Below are 21,812 nucleotides of genomic sequence, written 5' to 3'. Positions count from 1 at the left end.
ACCCCCAAAATTAAGTAATGCTATTGGTGTGAAGATAAAGAGATCCACCTATATAACAGAATAGAGAACACAGCATGTATAGACAAGGTGTAAAGGTAATTCAGTGGAGAAAGGTCAGTCTTTTCAGTAAATGGTATGGGAAGAGCTGGATTTTCATATGCTAAAAAATGAATTGATTCAACTTTATACCATGCACAAAAAATAACTCAAAATGAAGCACAGATCTAAATATAAAACCTAAAACTATGAAACATCTAGAATTAAATGCAGAAGAATACATTTATGAGCCTGGATTAAGCAAGATTTCTTATATTCAACAGTAAAATCCATAAAAGAACAAACTGATAAATATGGACTTCAAAATTCCAAACATTTGTTTTTTGAACAGTTAAGACAACTAAAAGACAGGTCAAAGATTGGGGGAAAATATCTAACAAATAATACATCAGATATAAAACATGTATACAGAACTCTTAGATTATAAGTGAAAAGTCAGAAAATTAAAAATGTGGCAAAAGATCTGCACAGACACTACACTAAATATGCGATCAGGATGATAAGAATGAAAAAAGGTAGAATTAACCTCATTAGTCACTAAGTAAATTAAAACCTCATTGAAATACTACTGCATATCTATCAGAATGCCTAAAATTAAAAAGATTGGCCATTTCAAATTTGGCAAGGATGTGGAGATACAGGCACATTCCTACATTACTGGTGGGAATGTAATAGCATGACTACTTTAGAGAAGAGATTTGCAGCTTCTTCAGAAGTTATACATCTGCAATATGATACTGCCCTTCTAATCTTAGGAATGTAAGGGAAACAAAAGTTTATGTCTAAATAAAGACTTAAACATGAATTCTTAGAGTGGTTTTATTTGCAATAACTAAAAACTGGATACAAGCTAAGAAGAAACAATCATAAACTGGTATATCTGCACACTGAAACAATAGTCAGCAATTAACACTATAACTATTGATAAACATTACCATACAGACGAATCTCAAAGTAATTATGAATAAAAGAAACCAGAGCAAAAGAATACATGGCATACACTGCTTAGTTTATACACAATTCTGGGACATACAAAATAATTCATAGTGGTTGTTGAGGGTAAAGGGAGCTAGGGTATGATTTAAAGGTACACTAACTTTGAGGATGATGCATATGTTCATTATCTTAATTGAGATGATGGTCTCACAAGTGTATACATATCCCACTTATGAGAGCATATGATTTAAATATATGAAGTTTACTGTATGTAATTATATGGCAATAAAGCTGTTCACATAAAGCAAATGAAAAATGATGATAAAAGTGTAATTATTCCTAATATGCAGAGAGTAATTATAATATCCATTTAAAATTAGTAATACAACAGAAAATAGGCAAAGAATCATTAGAGAAAGTTCACAAGAACCATGTGGGCAATAAAAAAAATTCAACAATGAAAAAATAAAAAGGAGGAAGTGATGGGGGGGCTGTTAAACTGACCCACAGTACCTCACCAAACTTATTTTCATCAACCATGAGTATAAAATAAATATAAAAAATTTTAAGGCTTTGGTCTTTATATTCATACACTACCTTATTTGGGCTCTCTGAAGGAAGAGTAGCCTACTAGTAACTAGTGTTTTCGACATGCACACAGATGATGATAAGTACCAGAGGACATACGGGGAGAAGACCTGCTGACTAGCCTGTCTTTCAGTGATGCGCTCTCTTCAGGACCAGCTATTATTCTTACATTTAAGTGTAGCCATTCCTCTGCAGATTTTCATGGATCTATTTTTTTTTTAAGTGTATACTTTGGACTGTTGCTGGAAAAATCAGATTATCTATTTTATCCTCAAATATTCAAAGACTAAAGAAAAAGACAAACTTTAAAGCTGTAAAAAATAAGTGCACAAAGTGCTTTCTGGGTTGGAATTTGGAAGGTTTACCACTAGAGGAGATAGCTTCAGGGTTAACTCAACAAGTGTATATTGTTTCATCTTCTTTGCTTTTGAAAACTGTCCTTTCAACATTTAACAGTTCATTTTCCTGTTATGAAGGGAAAGTAAAGCTGAATATAATTATTTAGTGGCATGTGTGACTTCCTATGTTCTCTAAGTTTCTGAACTTGCCAATCATGATTTCACTTTAACCCATAAGCTACTAAGTGTGCAGAAAAATGAGCTAAAAGCATAAATAGTTACAAGTAAAAAGTTTGTAGAATTTTGATATTTTTCAGCTTATTTTTTGTTCAACTATATTTCATGAATATTATATAATATTCTAAACATATTTTTCTAACATTTTTTAAATTGGTAAACAGTAAGAAAAGGCACTGCTTAAATATTATCTGTTTTTACATTTTTTCAGGTACACATTAAGGTATCTTTCATAAAGGGTTAATACACATTTTTGTTTTGTTTAGTTTTTTTGAGACAGGGTCTCACTATGTAGTTGAGAATGACCTGGAACTCACTATGTAGCCCAGGGTGGTCTCGAACTCACAGCGATCTTCCTGCCTCAGCCTCCTGAGTACTGAGATAACAGGCATGTGTCACCACGCCCAGCTGGGTTAACATACTTTAAATAAATGCAGATAAAAATTAAATGCAAACAGTCATAGGTACTTATCTCTCTTGTGTGAAGAGAATTTTTTGATACAAAACCTATCTGACTCTATTTCAAGGATTCAAATGAACACACCAGACTGTATCTTTAGCACGTTTAGTTCTAGGCAGACAGCCATAAAAATTTCTGCAGTAAAGTTCACAAAAACCTAGTTTCAAAACAGAAGCTGCTTATAATTTAGGAGCTCTTCCTCCTTTTCCCTCCACAAATGTACACATCAATCCATTTGTACAAGACACATGCTTTCCCATTGTAAAATAGGTTTTTTTTTTTGGTACCAGGGATCGAACTTGGGTCCTTGTGCTTGCATGGCAGACGGCAGAACCACTGAGCTAAATCCCCGGTGTAAAATAGGTTTTAATAGATGATTTCTGATATTCCTTCAGGCTTGATACCTTTAACATCTCAAATACTTCTAAAATACTTTTATGCCATGTTTTATCATTTTTTTCTTCTCTGTGCCAATTAGTATGTTTGTTTAATACTTAGCTCTGACCTAACCTGGTATGTTTAAAAGTCACATTTTTAACAGTCTCATCCTCACCTTTTCATCACTTTTTGAGGGGTCACTAATACGTTTATGCACCAGAGTAGGCTCTGGGAACAAAAAGACACCAACTCCTCTTGGGGTTTCAACATTCTGGGGGTGAACAAATTCCTGCAAGGTGCTAAAGTGGTACAGCGGAAGAAAGGACAAGGTGGGCATACACATAGGTGGCAACTACATTTGCTCTGAAGAATGCTGTGTCTGCCAAAGTGCTTATACACATACCTCCAATAGGCTATTATTTGGGAATCTAAATTTTACGGAATTAAAAATATTCCTAATATTATGTTTGCATAACAAATCCCTGAATTTATATAATGACTCATTGCTTTTGTGTATTTTATGGCCTTAGGCAACTGCAAAAAATAATACCATTTTCTCAGGAGATTTTTATCTTTTGAGGAGAAAGACTGGAGGAAATAAGATATACTAATCCCATGCCCTTTACATTTGCAGCAAACACAAGGTCACTGAAATTTAAATGTACTTATGTTACTGATATTTTAATACAGTGTCAACCAAAATCACAACATGTTCTTTCTCTTACACTTACATATTGACAGTAAATTCCCCTTTGGTTCAACATTTAATTCCTTTTTTCCAAACCCATCACTACATATTGCTTTGTTACTGTATACAGTCACTTTACCGGACTAATTCTTTTACTTATAAATTACTTTATTTCAAATTATGACATGATTTCTGTAAACTTGTAGTTCTACTTCTTTACTTTGCCAGGATTAAGCAGTTATGCAGCATCCCGTTCCTCTTCATCTGACAAAGAAATGTTCAAGAGTATGGTTTTTATCGTATTTTACCTGGTCCAAATTATTCCTGCTCCAGTTAATCTTAAAATACTACAAGAATAGATCCAAAAAGTTCTAAATAACACTTACCTCTGGTAGCCTAGATATGTTTCTTGGCTTGTTATTAACTGTGTATTTCCTTGATGTATTTAATTTGCATTTGTATGGTGCCAGGAACTGACCCCAGTAGCTCATACATGCTAGGCAAGCACTCTGTCAATCTTATTACAACCTCAACTCCTCTTTGATGTAATTTATATATAAATTAGAACTTATAAGTGTTACTAAAAACCTGTTCAAAAAGCTATTGAAGAATGTGTAGCAACTTCAAGTCTCACAGTCAACTGAGTGGGACAGTGTCCACCATCATCTGGTAAATCCATTACTTAGATATCAAAATATGACAACTATCTGCAGATCCCCTGCAGTAATGCTACTCTTGTTGGTTTCCTATTCCATTATCAATTATCACACATCATGCTTTTCAGCTCAAAGTATGTGGCACATAATACTGTACAGAAAATAGCCAGATTTCCCTACTTCAGCCTAGTTTATGAACTGAAAATATCCAAGCTTCAAAAAATATATATATATCCAAGCTTCATGCTTGGAATTATAGTTTCATTGTATTCTTTGATAAAATACTGAGATAGAGTAGATACTATTTTTATTTTAGAATTAGAAAAGCAGATCCAGAAAAGTTAGATTATTTGACCTGATTCAAACATAGTGCAATACTAATTTGTCATAATGCAGGTGCTGTAACTCCTACTTCGGTCTTTGCCACCACACTATTGTTTACTTTGCATCACACCGTACTTCTTTTCTGGTGCACTTTAAAAAATATCAAAATAAGCATTAAACTAAAAGGCATGGAAGTAATTTAGGGCTCTGGCTTATGCTTTATATCATTGTTTGGGCTACATTTTGCATGTATCTTCAGTTCTTGAATGGTATGAACTTTCAAAGCATAGTTTCTGTTATGTGAAAGGACATTAAACTAGAAACTTCAGGATATGATCATGAAGTAGCTTCAGTATATCTTAAAACTCTCTTAATTTCTCCTAGTGGGTAAAAATCAACATATAAAACTTTGCCCCACAATCAGCTACAATTATTAAGGGATATAGATGAAATTACAATGAGTTTGCTTTTGCAAGATTCATCATCAGTATTAGAAGAAAATTAACATGCACAAAACTGTTGATATTAAATTTAATTTGGTTAGATTAGTCATATTACAAAAGTATTACAAAAGAAGCTGCATTAAAAGTTAATGCTATGTTCTAAAGAATATTCTTAATTTGCACTACATTGAGAATATTGGTACACTGTGACTATGTTAGTCGCAAAGTTAAAAAAAAAAAAAAAAAAAAACCAAACTACCTTTTAGTCTTAAGAGATTCTCCTGAGACTGGAAACAGCAACACAATTCACTATTAGAATATTTAGCTGCCTAAATTGTTTTTTTGGTCTTTTTTGGTGCTTGTGTACACTAAGGATGCACTTTACCACTAATCTACATATACCCAGCCCTTTAGCTATCTTTTTAATGTGCTTCATGGCATATGCAATGCAGACTAAGTAGCTTTACACATTGAGAATGTGGGCTTTAAAATCATCCTGGAGTCAAACAGCTTTACTATCAACTGTGTGACCTTAGGCAAATTACTACATTTTCCCTGTGTGGCAGTTTCATTGCAAAATGAGGAAAGTAACTACCTACTAGGTGTTTTAGAACTATAGGAGAAAATGCCCACTAAGAGTGGCAGATACATAGTAAATGCTTCATAAATGTCAGCTACTATTACCACTATTACTAGCCTCTTTTACTAACTGATGATGCCTTTCATTCTGTAATTTTATAAAAGTTAAGAGATAACGCTATTCTACAAGGCTGCTTATAATTCTTAATGCAAACATTCATCGTGTATCAGTAATATATGCCAGGTACTGTGTTAAGCCCAGGGCATTATACACATCACAGTCAATGAACAAATTACATAACAAAACTTCAGACATGTAAAGGTAAAGGTACAAATTACCCTGAAATCTGGTAAAACATGCCTCAGAGTGGGGAAAAAAGCTATAATGACAATGTAGGTAATCACTAAAAAATACAAATTCTGTTAATAAAATCATGACAGTGGAAGAAATTATCTTTAATTTTGGCTAAAATTCTTCCAGAGTTTTAGTCAACTACTTAGCACAAATAGTTTGAAAGAAATATAGTAATCTAAGTCTGGTTCTTGAGTTTTATAGCCCAGTTTTTGGTATACAATAGGTGCTCAATAAAGATCTATCTTGACTAAGACAATCTGAACAGTAACTGAGCTAACAGTGGTCCAGAGAAGACACTGCCACTTACTGAGAAAATAGGATAATTACCTGGCATTATCAAATAACGCTGATTTTTCCAAATTAAGACTTGACTCTACTTAAAATACTACAGGCATGTTAACTCTATGTCAGAAATCAGGATAGGTTTTGGTAATTAAAAAAAATGGACAAGTCTTCATCTTTGCTTCCTATAAAGTATAAAATACAAAGACATGGAACATGGTGGTGCATACGTGTGATCCAGCACTCTGTAGGCTGACATAAGAGGATTACCAAACTGAGCCTAGCCTGGGACATTTTGTGACTTAGCAAGACCCTCTCTTAAAGTAAAAAATAAAAGATGGGCTGAGGATGTGGCTCAATCTGAAGGCCCTGGATTCATTCCCCTGTACTTCAAAAGAAAATCTGATTACTAGCCCATCATTTCAGGAAATCTGCTAATAATGCAGTTTAGTGCATCAAACAAGGGCATAGATTTCAAGATTTAAGCACTGGCTCCTGTTATATATGAGTAACAAAGCATCTATGTCATAAAATCATTGTGAATACTTGAATAATATATACATATATATATATATATAAATACTTCATATACTATCTAGAACATTGAAGATGATACAATTATTCATAAATGTAGAATAGCATCCTAGATACTCAAGTAGACAGGTATTATTATCAAACATCAACTGCTAAAGTCTAGCTTCATAAAATTAATTCAGCAGCAGTTTCTCCAACTAGTACTTTGTTATTATGGGAATCCTAAAAGTACATTGTTTGTGGTAGTCTATGACTAAATTTTGTATTACTAGATGATTAACCCTTTCAACATCAGGCAAATAAAACTGCCTTCTGAAAGTAAAAATCATATTTCTTACCAAAAAAAGCAAAAAGCCAGTATAATGAAAGACTCAAGAGACCACAACCTGAACATATGCTTCACAGAGAAAGATGCTTGCTGACTCTTCACAGATTTTGCTAGAACTGAAAGATGGATGATACATTTAGCTACCACTGTGGTCTCATTCGCAACTTGTCTAACTTACAAAAAAATAAGCTTGCTCCTTTTTCCTTGAAAATGATCAGAATCACTTAACTGTTTTGTGTCTTTTATACCACTAAAATTTCATGTGAGTCACATGTAAACCTTATTTTTAGATAAGATTTTGAGGGGCAAAATAGTCCTGCATTAAAAAATAAAATGTAATATTAAGCTACAATAGATCAATTAGAAATAATTTTTCGATAAAAAATTTAAAGACCATTTGAATTGAAGATTCTCAGCTGTATTTCATGAGTAAGATATGTGAAACAACTTTTCATTGATTATGGCTCTATACCATTCATAAGAATTATGCTAAATCTTGGGTAGTTTCAGGTTACTTAACTTATTCGTAAGCTTCCTCTTTTTAAAAATGGGCATCAAAGAATTGGGGAAATGTTCGGAAATATTGTGAGTTTTGTTTGTAAAGGTATACTAGTATATCAAAAATTATTTCTAAATTTGCTGTAGAAAATAATTATAATTTTATGTGTTATGATTTGAACATTTTATTTCTAGAGTACTCATGGAAATCTTCCTCCTTGACATTAAATGAATGGAAAAGGCTGAGAGTGTGGGGCGGGGTCTTTTTCAATTTCGAGATGCTTAACAGTGTATTAAAGTATAAATTCCTATTAAGGTGTGTATTGTAAACTAAGTGTATATTGGTGGGTGACATAGTAACAACTCATTTTATCTTTTGTCTTAATATAGTGCTTATTGGTCTACAAAGCACTTTTACAGTGATTGTCTCATACCATCACAAATACCATCTTAGGGAGGGCAAGTACTACATATCTTCTGTCTAAAAACCAAATTGGCAAACCAAACTACCCTAGGCTAATCTAATGATAAAATCCTTCTGTCAGTGATAAAAAGACAAAGTGCTTGAAGAAAAAGAACAGATTTTTAACTTGCATTAGTAGTGAAAATTTCAAAACCCTAAAAAGCAAATTAGAATTGAATGAAGAGTGTTGTGAAACCTCTTAAGAGACTTAGAAAATATCTGTGATGCCCATTTCCTGCATGACAGTATATATAAGTATCCCTGTTTATGTGAAGATTTAAAGTGAATACAAAGAATTATTACAGGATACATTTTATCCTAGTCTTTATTTTTTTTTTTTCAGTACTGGGTTTCGAACTGGGGACCTTGAACTTGTGAAGCAGGTGGTGGAACCACTGAGCTAAATCTCCTGCCCCAGGATAATTTCAGAACAGACAGATTTAGAAACTGCGTGATCTGAGAAATCCATTTATTTTTTCCAATTATAAAACTGTTTAGTTTTTGTAAACATTTGGTACTCAATATAAATCATATTTTGTTGCTTGACAATTCTATCATTCATGATCATTTTATAAATTTAAGTATGAATTACATATATATCTTCTCTATAAAGTTCTTTAGAATAAAATAAATCTTGGTTTTATGCATTTGTTTCTAATTCACCTGAAAAAGCAAACTATAATCCATTCCACAATAAAAAAATTCAGGTTTATAATAATTATCTAATAATTTAGCACTTATCAAAGCATTAAAAATTCAATATGTATTTCACTTAAACTTAACTTTTCAGTTATTAAAGTCCTTTGTCCAAACAGTTGTACATTAAATATTATCTACATATTTATTTGTATATGTATATAACTACACATGCACGTAAACTATCCTAGCTTATACAAAATAGCAAATGATATATAGCATTCTAAACAAATCAGAGATAAAGAACTTAAGTGTAAGAAATATATGAAGAAAACAGTATTTCAATTTTGAGGAAGACAGCACTGTATTATGACACGCCACCATCCTATTCCTCAAAAACATATCCAGAGTTTTAATTTTCTTAATTTTAAGTCTGAAAAAGAGATTTTTAATTCAGATCTTTTTTCATTTATATTTAAATTTTTGGCCTAGCTTTGTGTTTAAAAACTCTGCACTATAATTCATAAAAAGCTTAGTAAAAACAAAAGCATAGAAGAAATTAATCCAATATGCAACTAAAGACATTCAACACATGTCCTATGAGTTATTTTAAATTTTTAAATTCAGTTAACATAGTCTCAAATAACTTTTAGGTAAATTTAATTCACTTAGATTGATAAAGTAATTTTGTGATTTTTTAACACAAGATCACAATCATTATGTGCATTTCAGCCAACATTTAAATTCTGCACTAATCTCACAAAACATAAAAAAATATTATAATAGAATTTATTTAATTTTTGTGGTTCTTGTGTATAATCAAGAACTTGTTGATAAAAAGATAAAAGAATAAAAAGATTTCATACAGCTAATGGTTTCAGGTGCAGAATAAATTAAAAGATTACTCTAAATATTCTCATCAATCACAGCACTTACCACTGAAATCATAAATATAAAGAAGAACTGGCTCATTCTGCCCAAATGCACAAAATGCAACCATATTTTCAAAAGGATGATAAGAAATGTCTCGAATGGGTGACTTGAATGGCAGGTCAGAATACACTGCTACTTGTTCCCCTAAATAAAAAAGAGATTCAATAATTTGTACTGTATCAAGTATTTCTCATTTTAAAATCTTAATAATCTGCCACTTATTAAAATATATATAGCAATAATGAAGCTTACATTATTTACATGAAACCTCAAAAGCTTACATTATTTACATGAAACCTCAAAATATAAGTATATGGGTAGCACTGTATTAAGTAATAGTCATTATTTTACACTGTATTGGCCCTCCTCTTTGTATTTCAAAATTCAACCTCTTCAATAAGGCTTGCCAGGCACAAAATAATATGCTTGAAGGAAGTAGACAGGTATATGGCTATGAGATCTAACAGAACTGAGCAAATTACAATCAACAAAGAACTCTGAGAAAAGTGAGGGATGAGATCAACAAACCACCAAACTGAAGAAACTCTCCAGTTAAAGGACTGGTAGAGATTATGTTTTTCTATTTTTTCCACCATAGGCTATTTGAGGTGTCACCTATTTGAAAGGCATCTATGATTATGGCACAAAGATGCCTAAACCAGAAGTCAAAAAGCAAAGAGATCTATTTATTAAAGGGAAAGAGCAATATGAAAAAAATTGCTAAAAATGCTTATGTAGGGCCAGGGATTTAGCTGAGTGGTGCCACATGTGCCCATAAGTACAAGGTTCTGAGTTCGATTTCCACTCCCGCAAAAAAAAAAAAAAACTAAAAGCTCATGTAGTTTTAGTTTTTCTTTGGAAAAGCAAAGTAAGTGAACAAGTGAACTTCTTCTTTTATTTATTTATTTATTTATTTCTTGGTTCTGGGATTGAACTCAGGACTTTGTGCTTGTGAGGCAGGCCGCAGAACCACTGAGATAAATCCCTGGCCCTACAAGTGAACTTCTTAATGTACTTGTTTATTGGAAATATCTGAACTATAGTAATTTAGGTAACTGCTAATTAAGTTTCAGACATTAACAAGCACAGTAATGTTTTTATTACAAAAGAAAATATATAATGAAGAATTAACGGTCTACCTAGTTACAATTCAGCTTATAGTATTTAAAAGCCTCATTAAGGTTCCACTGCCTGCCTTGCAAGCACAGGGACCTGAGTTCAACCCCCGGCACCAAAAAAAAAGAGCTTCATTAAATACTTCTCTAAGAGCAGAGATATTTCATAGGCAAGAATAAACCTTGAATTATTGCCAGGGATTTAGCTCAGCAGTTTGGTGGCCTGCCTTGCAAGTGCAAGGACCCAAGTTCAATTCCTGGTACCAAAAAAAAAAAAAAAAATTGAATTATCATATGAAATTTTAAATCCATGATGAATGCAGTACAGAACAGAATTTAAGTTTAGACAGCAGCTGAGTTCCACTAAAAGCTATCTTGAAAATAATTAGAAAACTATTCTGTAACAATTATAGTTTTCACACTTCTAGAAACCTTTATCTTCACCCCCCAAAAACAGCCTGGATAGTCACTAAATACCTGTTTCTGGGTTCCAAACATAAACTCTGCCATCTTCACTTCCAGCAAAGAGGAAAGTCCCACATGGCGTCAAAGTACTGTGAATCTTCTCCCGATAATTTGCTGCACCTAGAAATTTCCTTGCTGCTAATCTGTAAACAACAACAACAAAAATATATATGCCTTAACCATTTAAAAGACTGGTGGTAGAAAATTTCTTTTAATACTTAATTTTCATATCAAATTAATTTCTAAAATCTATCAAATGATAGACATTGTACAATGCAGACCTTCTAGAGCAGTGATGGTGAATCTTTTAAAGCTTCCAATGATAACAAACAGCTCCCTGTGGCATGAGTGACATAAGTTTGCCACCACTGTTCTGCAATAAAAAGCTGGTCTCAGTGCTCAGTGAGTTTAGCATTTAGAATTTAGCAGGAAAGAGAAGAAATGTATCAACACAAAAAAGAAGGTGGATGCAGAAAGCACCACAGAAGAACATTTAGGTAGGACACATTAATGCTAGTTATGAAGACAGCAACTACTTTATGGAGGTAGCATCTGAATTAGTTTCTAAACCATAGGCAGATTTTTTGTATTATGTTCTCTTCTACCTAGGGGATTTTTAAAATCAAAAGGAAATACTTGACCCCTGAAGGAACAGTAGATAAAATGGTATTAACTTATTCAATATGATATACAAGGAGATATTTTCACTTCTGAATAAGTTGCAACACTTACTAGAAGTCAGGCAGTATTAGATAGACTGCTCTGTAACCTGTTTTTTCACTCAAGAATAGATGATGACTAGTGGACCTCCATGGCACGAAATACAGATTATGCACAGTCACTTTAATGAGTATGCATTACTGTCTAAAAATATCTTAAGAAACTTTCTATTGATAGACAACATTTAGTTGTTTCCAAGTATTCCTCTACCACAAACGTGATTTCTATGAACAAATTTTTTGTGTGTTATCTATATATTTGCACTGTTTTACAATTACTTTCTTGACATAAATTCCCAGACCTGTAATTTTTGGGTCAAACATTTCCAGAATCTTTGTTATGTGCTTTACTGTTATAAGTACTACACACATACTAACTAGCTTATTCCTCCATAAAACCACTGAGGTCAGCAAATTGCTTCTGTCTGAGACATGAGTAAAGACAAGCACAGAGAGGTTAATCAGCTAATAAGGGTGGCAAGGGCAGCAGATGACTCCTTGAGCCTAAGCATGATCTCATCTTGCCTAAAAAGGGAATAATTGAAATCCTTAGCCTGGTCCTCTACTCTAGATCTAATTTCTATATATAAAAATTCCCTCTCAGTATTCCTTGTTAATAAACCTATGCTCATATAGACTAACTTCTCTGCCTTGAACATATATTATTTCACCACTAAACTTGATTTCATGTTATTCATTCTACTGAAAAACTTTTCTTATCTAATCTCTATCTTGCAAGACTGACCTCAAATGCTAGCCTCTTAATAAACTCATTAACAGAAGATATTATAGTTGTTAGTATTATTCTTGCTGTGAAGAATATAATCTTATGGGCCGGGGATTGAGCTCAGTGGTTCCGCCACCTGCCTCGAAAGAACAAAGACCCAAGTTCCATCCCTGGTACAAAAAAAAAGAATATAATCTTATTATTATTCATTATATTCATTAAAAATATAAACTGTGTACTTGCTATCTATCTGCCAGGCATGACACGAATGCTACATACAGAAAAAATAATAAGATTCTAAGCCTTGAAGATCTCATATTTTAGCTTGTTTCCAGCATTATTTTGGAGGTGTGCAACTAGAGCATAAATTCTTCATGGGATAATCCTGCTACCATTCTTCCAGTGTTCCCATGCAAGGGTCTTGGGATTGTTCTAGGGCTTAATGGTCAATACTAAGAAGATACTTAATTAATATAAATTACCACATTTTCCTTCCTAAATACATTAGGAAAATCTAATAAAAGAGCTCTGTCTCTCATTTGTTTTATAGCAACTCTAACACTATTAGGAATCTATGCTTTTTTTTCTCAGAATTCAGTTCTGCCTTTTGCGCTAAAGATATTTTCCCACATTTACTTTTTTTTGTACCAGGGATTGAATTTAGGCCCTTATGCTTGCAAGGCAGGCAGTGACACCACTGAGCTAAATCCCTGGCCCTCACATTTACCTTTATTTAGAATTAAAAGAAAAACAAAATTAATCTAAAGCCAACTCCTTTAGTCCTTATTATATCATAACATATGCTATACCAATATAGAAGAGATGAAAGATACTCTCTTACTGTTGAAGGGAAAAGTTTCTGTTTATAATTGTAAAATAAAAAGAAATAAACTACATTTTAACCTTAAAGCAGTTCACATTTGAGACCAGACACTTTTTTCTGTGGGGGTTTTCCAATGAATTCTAGGACGCTTATTAGCATCTCTGATCTTTACCCATCAGATAACAGAAGAAACATCAAAAACATCTCCAGACATTGTTAGATATTCCTAGAGAGCAAAATTGTCTCTAAGAATCTCTGTTGCATTTTACAAGTTAAATTCATGCATTACTTATTCTCTGAGTACTTACTCTGTAATAATAATATGTACTTACATTCGAAGATCCATAATTCTCAAAGTACTATCTTTGGTATGAATTAACAAACGTTTTCCATTGGGATGAACCTCCAAATAACTTATTGGAGTCCCCCTAAATTCAGCTTCTTTAATTTCCTAAAATGATAAGAAAAATCAAAACATACTAATACTGAAAAGTTTGTCTAATGCTTAACATTTTTAGAGTACAAAGTCAATTTTAAACACTTTGTTTATTTCACATAAAAAAGCTTCCAATCTTCATAAACTCAAAACTAAGGGTAGAATTAATTTTCTATCTAGCCTGAGACTCTTTTCTTACACTTCCCATTTGTCTTAAGCATGGTATGTTATAGACCTCTTATTATGAAATAATTTAATTTAAATTATAATTTGGGTGAGGGATTTTTCTCTTCTTTTGGTTGGTTATTTGAGGCAGCTACAGAAGATACCTAACTAACAGTGTCAGGAAGACAAACACTGAGGAAGAACCTGCATACACAAGCCATACACAAGAAGAATTACCCTTACACCTTACACCATGCACTAAAATAAACTCTTAATGGATTAAAGATCTAGTGTAAGGCTGGAAAGTATAAAACTCCCAGAAGAGAACAGAAGGGAAAAGCTTCTGAATAACTGTTTTGGCAATAACTTGGGGAGGGGCTGGTTTGAGACAAGATCTCGCTGTGTAGTTCAGTCTAGGCTTGAACTCATGGCTATCTTCTTGCCTTAGCCTTGCAACCGCTGGGTTTACAGGCATGTACCACCATGCCCAGCTTACCTTAGCAATGATTTCTTTGGCTATCACACCAAAAGCTCAGATCACAAAAGCAAAAATAAATAAATGGAACAAAATCAAATTATAAAGCTGCTTTCTGTATAGCAAAGTAAATAAGAAAATTAAATGGCAGTTTACCCACTGGGAAAAATTATCTGCAAACCATACGTCTCTTAAGGGGTTAATATCCAAAATTTATAAAGAACTCATATGACTCAGTAATAGAAAAGCAAATAAAGTGAATAAAAAGTGGGCCAAGAACTGAATAAACAAATCTCCACAGAAGACATAAAAATGACCAGCAAGTATATGAAAAGATGCTCAACATTTAAACATCAGAGAAATGTAAATTACAACCATTATGATATTATACACTTTATACCTATTAGGATAGTAATCAAAAGGTCAAAAGATAACCAGTGTTGCTAAAGGTGCAGAAAAAAGAGAGCTCTTCTACCTTCTTGTTGGGAATGAAGACTGGGAGAGCCATTGTGGAACAATAGAGGTTTCTAAAGAAATTAAAAATACAACTACTATATGACCTAGAAATCCCCCTTCTGGGCAAACACCAAAGGAAACAAAATCACCACCTTGTAAAGATATCTACACACCTATATTCACCAAAGTATTATTTACAACAGTCAAGATATAGAAATAATCTAAATGACCAGGTAACAGAAAATGGATACACACACACACACACACACACACACACACACACACACAATTTGTGCCCTAAAAGAGAATTAAGAGCTTGCCATTTGCCATAATGTGGATGAGCCTAAAGAACACTACACTAAGTGAAATAAGTCAAAGAAAGAAAAATGCTGCAAAATATTACACGATCTCACAAGTGGAACCTAAACAATAAGTAAAAAATTCAAACATACAGAGAGGTAACCAGTGCTGACGAGTAGGGGGGATGGGGAGATTTATGCTGGGGGTATATGAGTTAACATGAGGTACCCCTATATTAGCAGCTCACCCCTGCTACTGTTGACTGACACTAAAACCTGTTGTCTAATTTTTCTTTTTTAAAGTCACAGAAAACAGTGAAACACTGACACAACAGATGGGGATTTAATGGCTAAACTATAACAAATCTGAGGTGGGGAAGCATGGGTGAGGATATGATTAACTGAAACAGATGCAAACATGCAAAATCCAAAACAAAACTGCAGAACAAGTGTTGGGTATAAACTCGAGAAAGTTGCTGGCAGATCTAGGGTCTATATTATCTAGTGATTTCTTGATATTTTTCTTTATCACATTCATGTTCAAACTAAGAAAGCAATGGGTACTTAATCCTTAAGGGACAGAGAAATGTAACCTAGCATTCCCCACACTGCTGACTGCACACAGCCAAGTATGAAATCACAGTCTTCAATTTGTCACATAGCATTTGCTGCTAAAAAGACATTTCCAGCCCATTTTTATAATCATTATTTTTTACTGTCTGAAGCAATGACCAAGTTATAGATTTTCAAGATAAATTTGTATCTTAGTACATAAAGGTTAAGACACAAGTTTTATAATAAATGATAAATTCTGTACTGTACATTCAGAAGATTGGAATTTGGGCCTTTGGAGACTTGCCAGTCCCTCTGGTATGTAAGTAATTAGAAAGTTCTTTTCAAAGTGTGTGAAATTAGGCTATATGATGACTCTAAAGACATAATTAATTTGATCAGATCAGAATAACTAAAAATAGAATACAGTTTTAAAAACAGATCTCAAAGACACAAAGACTTAACTAAACTTCATATAAATTCTTTTTCTCTTAGGGTATCTTTTTTTTCCAAAGGAAGACAGCTATTGACATAGTGTGAAAAACACAAGAACAAGCATGTAATATGGCAGGCAGAAATTACATCAATTTATATAACACAAACTCAAGTTTGATGATCATTTTGTATTTTTAGTTATATTTTTAACTAAAAAATAAAAAATATAGACCAATAAAATTAATTACAGGGACACAAGTCATAATTCCATAACAATGAGAAGGACAGCAATGCTGACTGAGCATACTGTTTTTAGAGATGTTACTGGACCAAGCACAGGATACAATAAAAGATACAAATTGTGACGTATAGATGGTAACATAACATTACATATACCTTACTTTATCGTAAACTCCAGCTAATGCCATAGTGCAATTTGGGGCTCAAAAGACTAAAGATGGGGTTGGTGGGATGGACCTCAGTAGTACAGTACTTGTCTAGCATGTGCAAGCCTTGAGTTTGATTTTCAATACATGCACACACATGTGCACATACCAACACCCACACAACAAAAAAGTATTTTTAAAGGACTGAAAGTGAACTCACCAAAATGAAAATCTTCACTAAGTTATAAAAGAGCCATCAGGCAGAATATAATGGATGATTAAAGATAACTGACTTTTTACAGACTGAGAAAAACTTTTATTTTTTGAAAATGTAGAATAGACTGTCCTTACTTCCTATCCTAGTCATGTGGTTGAATTTTTTTCTACTTTCCTTAACTAAATTCTCAGCTATAAAATGATTTCAGTGGCTCCCCCAACCTGTCTCACAAGTGCAAGGTCCCAAGTTCGATGCCCAATACCCCCCCAAAATTATGATTTTTTTACCTTATTTATAGTCCAGTGGCACACTGAGTGTTGCAAATCATTAACATTGACATAAGTGTTCCACACAATAATCACTCCTGTGCAATCTCCTGAATACATGTGATGACCTATTTAAAAAAGTAAAATTACTCACTTAGAACTATCACAAATGATAGGAAGTTGCAGGAACCATAAGTCACCAACACAGTCAAGGAAAAGAAGGGCTATTAAAAGCTGTTTTAGTTTAAAAATCCAGAAAAGCAAAAATAACTCACATTCTAATCCCAATTATCTTTACATTAATACTTCCCTCTTTTAAATTATTTTTGATGACATATTTCCTTTTGTCACTTGCCTGAATGTGAATACAAAAAGAAATAAGTATCTCAGTGCATGTAAGGCTCATTTTCCACAGCCAAATTATTTGAATTATTCAGCACATACATATATATATTCTTCATCTTTACTACTGATATATTCTGTCTTATATTCCTGAAAAATACCTATATTCTAATATACACTGTTAGCTTAATACCTGAGAACCAGAAAACTTAAATAAATCATCAGAGAATGAATAAAATAATAAGTAACAAGTGTTAACAGTTTAACATCAATTGCTTTGAGTTAAACTATCTTGGAGTTGAATGGGACCTCAGAGACCATCGTGTTCAATTTCATAGCTACTCAGGAATATCTTATACACTATTACTGACAGATGGCTGCTTGGCAACTGTGAATTTAATACTTTATAAAACAGCTCATTTAACCGTTAAACTGCTCCATGTGTTAGAATGTTCCTTTTAATTCTGAGCAAAGAATTTAAAAAAACCATCTTTCTTTCATAATGTGAGCTACTTCTATTATCAGAGTTTTCAGATACCTTTCTATTCAGGGCCTTTGTAAATTTATTAACATCCCTACAGCAATATTATCAGTTTGATCTAGATCTTATTTAAATAGTTATAGCTATAGGCTAAAAGCCTACTTTTTGAAATTTAAAAAGTGATTAAGAGATACAATAATTTATTTTTTCAGGCAATAAAACAATCTACATTTTACATCTTTAATAACTTTAACTGCAATTTTTCCTTGTGTACTTTTAAAAAAAGTCTGTTGTTACATTTAACATATAGATCTGCAACATTCTTTGGGGATTTTTTTGCCCCTACCAATCTACTCTTTAACATAAAAGATCCTTGAAAAAATGGAAATAAAGAGTTTGTAAATGGGGAGGGGAGGAGGGGGTGAAGGGAGGGCAGGGACAAGGGGAAAAAATGAGAACCAAGGCCTGTCATGTAAAGGTACAAGATCCCAATAATGAATGTAACTATACTGTATACCTAAAATGTAACAGTAAACTCAATGAGAGAAGAAAAACAAAACAAACATAAAAGATCCTTAAAAATAACTAAGAATATAATAATCAATCTAAACAAATATATTTATGAAATATGATACATGACATTGTTAGAGCAAAGACTGAATTTAAATGTTTAGGAATTAAATAATTTTAAAATTCTACAGAACTCCCTCAGTGACCTCATGTGACCTGCAAGCTAATAATATGCCAGAATACGCATAAGTAATCATCAATTTTATAACATCCTTCTCAAGGTTTGATAACTATTAGTGAAATTAAAAAAATGAGTTCAGGCAACTAGCTTTCATTTGGAACATATCCTCTAACATACCTTCAGCATCAAAACAGAGAGAGTTGATAAAACTCTTGTGAGCATCAAACTGTTGGACCAATACAGCAGAGCATTCTCTCATATCAACTTTCCATATCCGTATCACAGAATCATAGCATCCTGTAACTACCAGCTCTCCTACAGCTGGATGGAATTTAGCCGTGTAAACAAAAGCAGGATGAGGCAAAACTCTGAAAGTATTTGTACTATTTATTTCATTTTTCCATATCCTAGAAAAGGATAAAAAGTTACATATTGCTTCTGAAAGGAAAAAATGTAACAGTTTTATAAGAACCAAACTATTCAACAGAATTTATGTAAGCAACTGACAACAACCAATGGTAAACTAATATTTATAACTATAAACTTATGATGATCACATATTTGATGGCTAGAACACTTTTGACAAAGCCATTTTCTATTACCAAGCATATATCTATTAGTTGTATTCTGTGCTGTAAATCTAAAAACTGTATTTGTATTTATCTACTCCTTAAATGTACCTATTTTTGACATTGATTAAACACACATTGAATAGTTGATAATATATTACATATACATTTTTAAATACAGGGAAAAAGTAAATGACATCCATTTATGCTGTGTATAATGCTTCTGCAAAGTGCTTAGTAGTAGGAGTTTAGAAAATAGGATATTTCATTAGCTTTTTGTTTGTTTTTTGGTACCAGGGATCAAACCCAGGATCTTGCACTTGTGAGGCAGGCGGTGAAACCACTGAGCTAAATAAACCATTGAGCTAAATCTCCGGCCCTTCATTAGCTTTTATATTTGTAATTTGATATAAATACCACACACTAACCAATTGTACCACTGGAGTTCCTATATTTGTAACTTTAAAGCCCACAAAACAAACATAAAGATTCCAAAGACTTAAAAGTCATATTAAAATTATGCTGAATTCTTGAGTAAAGTAAGATTAAAATAATATTTTGATACAAAACATACTACCCTAAAATAGGCATTTCCTTTCTATTTAACATTCTCATATATCTACCTTTAATGGTCGATTTATTAAAAAACTTAACATTACTACTTTTATAATCTAGACCAAAGAATAAACCCCAAGCATTAAACTAATTTGTTAGATATTTCAAATGTGCAAAAATAGTCAAAATCTAGTAATACATAGGTGCTATATGAATGTGGAAGAGTGGGTTAAATTATGAGAATTAGAAGAATATATTATATTTTATTATGAGGACTTTGGTTTCTTTTTTTTTTTGTAATGGGGATCAAACTTTGCACTTGTGAGACAGGCAACACCACCAAGCTAAATCCCCAGCCCTTTGGTTTATCTTTTTAACTACTGTCTAACAAAACAAATTAAAGCATTTATAAAATTATAAATAAAGGAAAAAATACAGTTGGCTATTCACTTAGAATAACGCTCTAAGAGTTTTCTTAGCAGCTGCTTAAAATATAGGAGATGGTCTTTAATTACAATACCAAGACTCCAAATTAATAATGAAGGAAGTGAAAGAATATGTTTGCAAGTAAAAATAAAGCCCATGTGTCCCTGCATAAACATTTTCACCACAGTAAAAATTTCAATGAATGTACACTATATGAAATAGGATACTTACTAAAAGAACAAAATTGCTAACTTGAAGGGAGTATTACAATAATTAAAAGATTAAAAACCTCAGTTGCTTACTAATGAATCTGCATCATTATTTTAAATACTAAGTAAGAGGCAGAAGTGAGGCAAATATATCTTCAAAACGTCTCAGTACATTAAAATAGACACAATACGATATTAAGAGCCGGGGATTTAGCTCAGTGGTTCGGTGGCCTGCCTCACAAGCGCGAGGACCCGAGTTTGATCCCTGCTACCAAAAAAAAAAAAAAAAAAAAAAAGACACAATATGTTAAAAATAAAAATAAAGCTTTTTGTGTAAAAATTGAACTATTATCAGTGATGTCTTTTGTTTCCCAAGAAATGGTAGAATGAAAGATTGAAAGAAATAATGGATTTTTAGAAAAATCAGGTTGCTCGGGGTGGGGATTTAGCTCAGTAGTTCTGGCGTCAGCCTTGCAAGCGCAAAGACCCAAGTTCGATCCCCAGTATTTAAAAAAAAAAAAAGAATCTATGAAAAATCAGGCTGCTCACTGAGAATGAGGAAACACAAATTTGTAAAGACTGGATGAACACTCACAAAAATTAATAGATTTCAGGGGAAAAAATCAAAGTTAAAAGAGTACATATCAGTGGTGTCATGGGGACATGGGCCTACAAGAGAGCCATTACACATGGAAAGTCTTTTGCATTGCATTAAAAGATGCTGACTCAAGAAAACACAGCTTATTCTAGAAATTAACTAAAGGGGATGTAGGCTAAAGCCATATGGCAGAGAGCTGGAAAGTGGGAAATTAATGCTTAGGAGACACTAAAAATAACACGTGGCAGTGATTTCCAGGAAAACAGAAGGAGTAGACATGGGCAGAAACCCACAATCCTCCACTTGTGAGAATGAGCAATTCTCTTTTTCACTTGAGCTTATCATTACAAACATTCTTAAATCTTTCAAAAACTTCCTTGTGTTTGATTTTAGCCATGATGCTTCTCTTTTCATTTAGTTAATACTTCCACAATATTTTATGATACAAAGAATCTAAAGTAATACCAACTTAAAAATATATAAAAACATACCTCACTTTAATATACTATATATTATTTGAGGAAATCAAAGGTATGGTGAAATTTGAACTGAATTTACATGATGACTGTGAGCAGCTTACAAAAGGTACTTAATACATTTTTGGTGAATGAGTTAGGCAGGAAGGGGAAGGGAGGAGCATTTAAGTGTGGGAATAAGTAAGGTTCAGGGCTAAGTCTATTATGCCATGCTGA

The 21,812-nt window shown here is 32.8% G+C and overlaps 1 protein-coding gene across 23 annotated transcripts in view; it reads right to left on the bottom strand.

The window, feature by feature from the left end:
* Positions 1 to 21,812, bottom strand: part of Ahi1 (Abelson helper integration site 1) — a 200,764-nt gene that overhangs the window by 143,141 nt on the left and 35,811 nt on the right. For all 23 annotated transcript variants that reach the window (XR_780703.2, XR_780704.2, XM_010626547.3 and 20 more), the window contains 5 exons: positions 18,941 to 19,170; positions 17,271 to 17,377; positions 13,895 to 14,013; positions 11,306 to 11,436; positions 9,717 to 9,857 (listed from right to left, as the gene is read on the bottom strand). Coding sequence is in view for 21 of the 23 variants with exons in the window: in XM_010626547.3 (XP_010624849.1) it covers positions 9,717 to 9,857; positions 11,306 to 11,436; positions 13,895 to 14,013; positions 17,271 to 17,377; positions 18,941 to 19,170 (728 nt within the window). In the remaining 2 variants the exon portion in view is untranslated. The remainder of the gene's footprint in view (positions 1 to 9,716; positions 9,858 to 11,305; positions 11,437 to 13,894; positions 14,014 to 17,270; positions 17,378 to 18,940; positions 19,171 to 21,812) is intronic.

Source organism: Fukomys damarensis, unplaced genomic scaffold (genome assembly GCF_012274545.1).
Source record: "Fukomys damarensis isolate Sample0158 unplaced genomic scaffold, DMR_v1.0_HiC HiC_scaffold_14, whole genome shotgun sequence".
In the NCBI taxonomy this organism is placed as follows: domain Eukaryota; kingdom Metazoa; phylum Chordata; class Mammalia; order Rodentia; family Bathyergidae; genus Fukomys; species Fukomys damarensis.
Note: the sequence above shows the minus strand (reverse complement) of the source record. Positions and strands in the feature narration are given on the sequence as shown.